Below are 8290 nucleotides of genomic sequence, written 5' to 3' on the forward strand. Positions count from 1 at the left end.
CCATAAGACTGTTCTGTACATCAGTGTCTCTTTTGCTGTCTCGTACACCGGGTTATTGTTACCATCTTTCTAAATTCCATATATATGTGTTAGTATACTGTATTGGTGTTTTTCCTTCTGGCTTACTTCACTCTGTATAATAGGCTCAAGTTTCATCCACCTCATTAGAACTGATTCAAATGTATTCTTTTTAATGGCTGAGTAATACTCCATTGTGTATATGTAGCATAGCTTTCTTATCCAGAATATAGTAACATAAAATGTCTTCTCAGTAAATGAATCTTCACTTAGAAAATCTGACATGTGTGTATGTGTGTGTGTGTGTGTGTTAGTTGCTTAGTCATGTCCAACTCTTTGCAACCGCATAGACTGTAGCCCACCAGGCCCTTCCGTCCATGGGATTCTCCAGGCAAGAACACTGGAGTGGGTTGCCATTTCCTCCTCCAAAAGGAACTATACAAAGAAAGAAAGTGAAGTAGCTCAGTTGTGTCTGACTCTTGGCAACCCCACAGACTGTAGCCAACCAGGCTCCTCCATCCATGGAATTTTCCAGGCAAGAGTACTGGAGTGGGTTGCCATTTCCTTCTCCCAGAAAATCTGATAGTCACATGTAAAATATACCATTTGAAGCATTCATTTAAAAATACTAATTTATGAAAATCTTAAGAATATGTGAGAATGGGAATTTTTATAAGTTCAAGAAAATTCTCCTTTCAGATAACATGTATCTTAAAATTACTATGAAATATATTCTTTATTCTGAAAACAATCTCAGAGGGAAAAAAATCTGAGTTCCTCTAAAACCATTGGTTCTAACTATCTAGTTACTGTCTTAGTAACATGAACAAGAATACACATATATAACTTCACAATCATTTCTCAAACAATTAGGATAGAATAAATGTTGACATACACATTAGGTTGAACCTTGTTTTTTTAACAATGGGTTCTCTTACTCACTGAATCTCTTTAAAAATGTACCTACACACTTAAGCCTTATTCTAGTTCTAAAAACATTTCATAAAAACATATTTCTTATAGCACTGAAAATCCATTCTAATGCCTATAGTCACAATCACTATAATCAAGTAAAATTAGTGATACGTGATTCTAAGGGTTTGCAAGACCCAACATATTTGAAAGTTTGATGAAGCAGTTCCATCCTTCCATTGGCTTACATGGTCTGAATTCAAAATTCTGCATTGCATGCATGTTTTCTATTTGTTAAACCATGAAGTGTAGCCTCTTCACAAAACATATTCTGACATATATGAGAATACATTTTTTAAATTCTCCTTTACATGGTGAACAAATAGTTTCCACATCTAAATATTGTCTTTTGCTAGCAGTAACTCTAGAACTTTATTATGCAGAAAATATCTGCAAAATCTGTCTGAAAGCTCAGATATCCAAAAGAAAAAAACTCAAAAGTTTTCAGTGAGGTCAAGTAAAACCACCAAGATTTCAAGACTCCACGGAGTTACATTACTAAACTCCCCACAGCCAATAAGCAAACAAACTGGCATGGGAACAAGCATCTGTTAATACTGACAGAATTCTTCTCAAAGCATCAATAACCCTTGGATTTGAAAGGCATGATGAAAGGAGGCACCAATAAAAGAAGGCATTTGAAACCCATGAAGGGAAATTTTGGAATGAAATCAGCAATTCAAACCATTCAAAGTATCTCCCACAAGCTCAAAAGATCCAAAGGATTTACAAAGGTTAACGGTAATAAAGTCACTGAGAATGAGAGAGATAACAGAGGAAAACAGAAGACCCTGCTCAGAAAACGAGGAACCAAGCACACCGAGTCTCTGAGCACTTTCATCTTGGGAAAACCTGGCTGACGTTCATTAACATCAGTTTTCACATTTTGCATTCATGAAAGTGGTCAGCAGCCCAACTGCAAGAGAAATTCGCATTATGTGTTGCACGGTGAGTTTGACAAGCAGGATTGAAATGTGAAGAAGACATTTTTGCAACACTTGAAGAGATGGTGGGATTCTGAGAAGGAGCTGCTATAGGCTCTACAGACTCCCAGGCAGGATCACTCAGCTGCCTGGCTTCGCTGCATGACTGGCTACAAGTGACTATGCACACATCCACGGGTACAGCTATGGGCCCCTGACCTGCTGTTTCTGGAGCCTGGGTTCGCAGCACATTCTTTAAGTATGGAGTTGGTCTGGATTACGAACATTCCTAGAACAAAGGCAGGAAGCTTTGAGTGTCAATCTCACTGCATGGGCACGTCAGAAAGCTGATACTCCCACTGCCTGCAGTTCCTGGAGGGCTGTGCAGATGGCTACACAGGTGGTTTGGATGGTCTTGGAACACTTCTTCTCTGACTCAAATGCCTGCTTTCCGGCAATATTTCTTCTCATGAAGATGAGTACACTGTGCCGTCTGCAGCAGTGGCAGGGAGAGCAAGAGATGCCATCTCCAGTCAGGGCCCTTCTCAAATTCCACCACAAGCAACTCTGGCCCAAGCCGGCGTCCCTTTAAAGACTGTTAGAAAGGAAATGACATGACCTGGTTCTTTTTGTTTTTGTTTTTGTTTTAAGATCACACAAGAAAGAGGCAAGAAACCATGAAGTTGATTCTCAACCAGTTGAGGTGAGAGATGATAGTGGCTGGGACTGGAGGGGCAGAAGAGGACAAAGGGAAAGGATGGATTCGATAATCTGGAGACAGAAGCATAGGGTTGTTGATGAAGATGATGTTAAGGGGGGAAGAAGTGGGCTTCTAGCTTGAGCAAATGGGTGAAATTTAAGATATTTACTGAAATGGAGACAAGTGAGAGAAGATAAACAGGAGAAGGTCAAGAGTTCAGTATGAGATGCCTGTGAAAGATTCTTGAGGAGATGTCCAAGTCTGATAAATCAGGACTGGGCTGGAGAGATATATTTAGGAATCGTCATTCCACAGAGGGCATTTAAAGCCATGGGAATGAAAGAATAAGTCTAAAGAGAATGCGAAATGAAAAGAGCCCAGAAGCAAGTTCTCAGGAATTCCAACAGTTAGAGGAGAATCTGGTAAAAGAGACTGAGAACTTATAAGAAAATAAAGGAGGGGATAGCAATATGTATAAATATAACAATAATTTAAAACATTGCAATTCTCTCTTTTCTTGAAAAAACAACAGTTCAAGAACCAGTCAAATGTGCATAAGGACAAAAAACCAAAAAGCTGCCCATTAGCTTTGTAACATGAAAGTGGCTGGCAAGGGAGAGAAAAGAAGGAGAAAGCAGACTGATACTCAAAAGGAAAGAGAGAGAGAATTAAAAAGGAATAAGGGCCCTGAGAAGGCAAGAGGGGGTGGGCTTCAGCAAAACCTGTGAAAGGTGGCCTGTGAGAGAACACTACCCACCTCTCCATCTTAACCTGAGGTAACAAGATGGGGACAAACACTGGTTCTATCGGTTCTAATAGTTCCTTTCCTTCTAAAGCAAGAGTGAAAACTGGAAATACCACTACAGGGAATGCAAAGCAATGCAAGCCTTCTAGAAGGTAAACTGGCTAAACATATGAGGACCTTTATAAATCTACATGACCTTTGATCCAGTAAATTCCACCTCTAGAACTGTATGCTAGAAAGTAATTAAAGGTCCATGCAAAGAAACATCTCTAGCAAAGATCTTTGGATACAAAGATATTGTTGGGAACAACTTATGTGGAAACATCTAAATATCCAACACTAGAACTGGATATATAAATCATTATATATATCAACAAAATGGAATACTAAACAGCCATTAAAATAATGCTATAGTAGGTATTTTACTGATGTAGACGACTGTTATATTATATGGAAGAATGATAATTTAGCTATTCTGTAGCCAACCACCAAAATGGCACTTACAAAGCCACATCTTCAGCATATCACAGTGTTTCAAATGTACTCAGCAATCAATATCTGGTGATGATTACTGGAGTAACAGTAACTTTATTACTTTATTATTATCGTATTTAATAACAATAGTTGTGATACAATAGACTGACCTTTTAAAGACTCATCCAGCCATATTTCTTATATTTCTCTCTTTCAACATGATTTACACTCATTATTAAATTTTAAAACAAATAATTAACTCCATATTCCAAGCCATTCAAGAATCTATTTTTCATCTTGCTCACAAATTTCAAAGAATATTCTAACCACATTTCATCAGAAGTGTATAAAAGGAAAAGAAGTAATTTTTTCTTGACAAGCCTTCAATATTAAGCATAATACATCCATTTATTAATGTAACTAAAACTTCCTACATATTTTAGGCAAAATATGTATATGTACATGCACATATGAGCATATACTTGTAAGTATTTGAGAAATGCAACACAGACAAAAGTTATTTGCCTTTAAGACAGTTAAGAAAGCTAAAGCACTGAGAGATTAAATTACTAAGCAACAGAAGACAAACTCAAATTGGTACATAAGTCTCTACCTTCCAAATCTGCTTTTTTTTCATATAATTAATCTAGCACATCAAAACAACTATTCTCTCTTTGCTTAGGCCGTCCATGAGCCCTCCATGTAGTGGTTAAAAATGAGGTTTGAAATTGAGACAAACTAAGTTTTGACAGAAGAAATTTTCACATACTGCAGTATGGGAAAGTCAAAATGGTTTATACATTATTTAACTTAAACTTCATGCTAACTACAACAGTGTGTTTTTTAAGCTATCAAACATAACTTGTATATCTGCTTTAACCATCAAAGAAAAGTGTGCATTGTCCAGAAGTAAAGAATGTCCATCCTAAAGACAGAGGTCCATGCTGCCCTTCCTGGGACATCAGTGCTAGTACTCCTTCAATGATGAGGCTCCCTTCCCAGAAGCCAAAGCCACACTGACTCACTGCGTAGGAAGCAAATAAATTCCTCAAAAGAATGCACCCTCCCTGTTGTGTCTGATATTCGTTGTTCGGACAGGAGATAAAACCATGCTAAAAACCATCTTCTTTGGAATAGTTTCTCAGAATCATCTGAGAGACCGCCTCCCTGGCTACAGTTCTCCATTTGGCTGAAGTAAAATTCTTTTCTATTCCTTTTGTTAAAATCTCAGCTGTGTCGCTTATTTCCCATGTGACCTTGGGCAGGTTATTCATTGATCAGTACCTCAGTTGCCTCATCTGAAATATCTACCTCTCAAGATTACTGTGAGGTCAAATTAGACGGTAAAGGTTAAACACCCTAGACATAGAAAGTGCTTAATAATATTTACAACTATCACTTCAAAGCTGTAAAACAGTATTACTCAAAGTGTGGTTTGAGAACCAGCAACACCAGTATCACTACAAATGCAAATTCTCAGACCCCATTCCAGTTCTACTCTGGGGCTAAGTCCAGAAATCCATTTTAACAACCTCTGCAGATGATTCCTATACCTGATAAAGCTTGAGAAGCAATGCTGGTAAGAAATCCAAAATGTAACTTAGTTCAAACCCAAATTTTACAAAAGACTGGACTAAAATCAAAGATATTCAGAAACTTGCTGAAATGTATTCAGAAGTTTTACGGCAGAGCCAAGGTTCCAATTCAGGTTCCAATTCAATCTCCTTATCCAGATCTCCTATATAGATCAGGGATTGTCTAGCTCTTCAACCTAGAGCAACACTAGATAATAAAGAAATGTGAAACTGTGTGCTATGATTCCACAGAACTAGAAAAAGAGAAATCAAGCTGTAAAACACAAGAGACTTCTTAATAAAACAATTTTTTTAATCCCATGTTCTGTTCTTGAGAACTAAGTGCGTAATTATTTACATATCTGAAAAGCAGAAAGAACACAGGCCTGTAAATAAGCTGCCAAAATGTGAGATTTCTGTGACCTCACTGAAAAGGTGATTCACGTCATTTTTATTAGACTCCTAATGATACAGCACAATCAACAAACATGGCACAAGACAATATAATGACTTAGTCTTCATCCTTCATTCATTTTCATTTGCCAGCGATAATTTCAGCAAAAGCCATCTGAGGTTTACATTCGATATTTTCTGAACTTCCTTACAAAAATATTCTAGAACACCCCAAAATGTTGGGGTTTTTTTTCCTTTTGAAAGAATTAGAATTGCATACTGACAAATACCATAAGCAAATCTCTCTGAACAAATGATTTTCCCTTATGTTCAAACATCTGGGCTTGCATTCATTTACCTGTCTGTGTCTCCAATTTCAAAACTCTCAGTAATCCATCGTCACCACCACATGCTATGAATCCTTGGTCCTTGTTCCAAGATATACATTTCAGCTTCACGTTATTGGACATGGCAACCTGAAAAGCAACCACAGCCACTCACAACTTTTAACGAAGGGGTTGGTAGTGAGTCTACGGAAGATGAAGACTGCAGAAGAAACGGTCTTGCAGAAATGTGAAACTATGAAAATAAGCATAGTCCCTTGAACTGCCCGGGGCCCATTTGGGAAAGAGACAAAGAACTGCCCACAGAAGAAGGGCAGTGACTGCAAAAAGAAACCCAATGAGGATGACCTGATGGATTTTTAAAAGGCAGGGGAGGTAAAGCAGGCATAAAACTCTACCTCCAAATCCTTATTCCCTTTCCACACACACTTTGCCTACGTTTTTATTACTTTTCTCCCCGCCCAGCGGCCCGTGATGATCCAACGAGTTTAAATCATCTGATGAGCAACAGGTGAAGTAGAGAAAGATAGGGACGCACACAGTGATCTGCCCTGCGGGCCCCCCCAAAAGGACCTAACCAGGGGCAGGAATGGGAAAGATCTTGCGAGAGAGCGGCTGGCTCCGCCAAGGACTCTGTGGGCTCAGGGACCGGCAAAGGGAAGTCCGAGGCTGGACCGCGCAGGAAGGTGAAAGAAGGGATGGCGAAGGCTGGATCACTACGCATAGCCTCTCGGGCAGAATGCCGGAATCGCCTGCAGGTTGAGAAACCAGAGGAGGAGCAAGGGCGAACCCTGGGAAACTCACTTTCTTGCTCAAGTAAAAGAACATCCTGGAAACCCCGAGAGGACGACCCCAGCAGTCAAAGCCCGCCACGGGAAACCTTCTAAGCTGCAGATCGCGAGTACCAGCGGCTCTGGGAAGCTCTCGTCGCCCTGGCAACCGCCGCCTCCCGGTCGCATCCGGGGCGCCGAAGGGACACTTCCGGCGTTGCCCTCGCATCGCCGGGCGTAGTACGCCTGCGCGGACGTCGGGGTTGCTGGTAGAGCTCTTGTCGCGGGCCCAAACCGGTGTTGGACCTGGTGGATTTGCTTCTGGGCTTTCCTGCCCAGGGACCCGGCCGGCGCCGCGACTGTTAGTTCCCTGCCTCGTAGCCTCAGGTGTCCTTGGTCCGGACGGGCTCCGAGGACCGGCCTCGACCTCGGACGGTCGCGGTGGAACTCGACTGAGGTTTCAGTACCAGCTCAGTAAGGGCGCCCATTCAAATGAGGTCGTAAGGATGGGGTGTTGTGTAAGCCCCAAATCCCAACATTGTGAAAAGGAAAGGTACTTTACAGGATTTGGTAGGCTGGCGCCCATTGGTCAAACGAAGGTCAGTCAGTTCAGTTCAGTCGCTCAGTCTCGTGTCCGACTCTTTGCGACCCCATGAACTGCAGCACGCCAGGCCTCCATCACCAACTCCCAGAGTTCACTCAAACTCACATCCATCGAGTCGGTGATGCCATCCAGCCATCTCGTCCTCTGTCGTCCCCTTCTCCTCCTGCCCTCAATCCCTCCCAGCATCAGAGTCTTTTCCAGTGAATCAACTCTTCACGTGAGGTGACCAAAGTACTGGAATTTCAGCTTTAGCATCATTCCTTCCAAAGAACACCCAGGACTGATCTCCTTTAGAATGGACTGGTTGGATCTCCTTGCAGTCCATGGGACTCTCAAGAGTTTTCTCCAACACCACAGTTCAAAAGCATCAATTCTTCAGCGCTCAGCTTTCTGCACAGTCCAACTGTCACATCCATACATGACTACTGGAAAAACCATAGCCTTGACTAGACAGACCTTTGTTGGCATAGTAATGTCTCTGCTTTTGAATATGGTATCTAGGTTGGTCATAACTTTCCTTCCAAGGAGTAAGCGTCTTTTAATTTCATGGCTGCAGTCACCATCTGCAGTTATTTTGGAGCCCAAAAAAATGAAGTCTGACACTGTTTCCACTGTTTGCCCATCTATTTCCCATGAAGTGATAGGACCAGATGCCATGATCTTTGTTTTCTGAATGTTGAGCTTTAAGCCAACTTTTTCACTCTCCACTTTCACTTTCATCAAGAGGCTTTTTAGTTCCTCTTCACTTTCTACCATAAGGGGGGTATCATCTG

The 8290-nt window shown here is 41.1% G+C and overlaps 1 protein-coding gene across 2 annotated transcripts in view; it reads right to left on the minus strand.

Annotated features, from left to right (window-relative positions):
• The window catches only part of WDR35 (WD repeat domain 35), a 52070-nt gene extending 44980 nt beyond the window's left edge, over positions 1-7090 (minus strand). For both annotated transcript variants that reach the window (XM_010840521.1, XM_010840520.1), the window contains exons 1-2: positions 6948-7090; positions 6158-6275 (exon numbers count right to left, since the gene is read on the minus strand). In XM_010840521.1, coding sequence (XP_010838823.1) covers positions 6158-6275; positions 6948-6971 — 142 coding nt within the window. In that variant the 5' untranslated portion in view covers positions 6972-7090. The remainder of the gene's footprint in view (positions 1-6157; positions 6276-6947) is intronic.
• Between the last annotated feature and the right edge of the window lie 1200 nt (positions 7091-8290).

The sequence above is a fragment of the Bison bison genome, unplaced genomic scaffold, assembly GCF_000754665.1.
Source record: "Bison bison bison isolate TAMUID 2011002044 unplaced genomic scaffold, Bison_UMD1.0 scf7180017864145, whole genome shotgun sequence".
Classification (NCBI taxonomy): domain Eukaryota; kingdom Metazoa; phylum Chordata; class Mammalia; order Artiodactyla; family Bovidae; genus Bison; species Bison bison.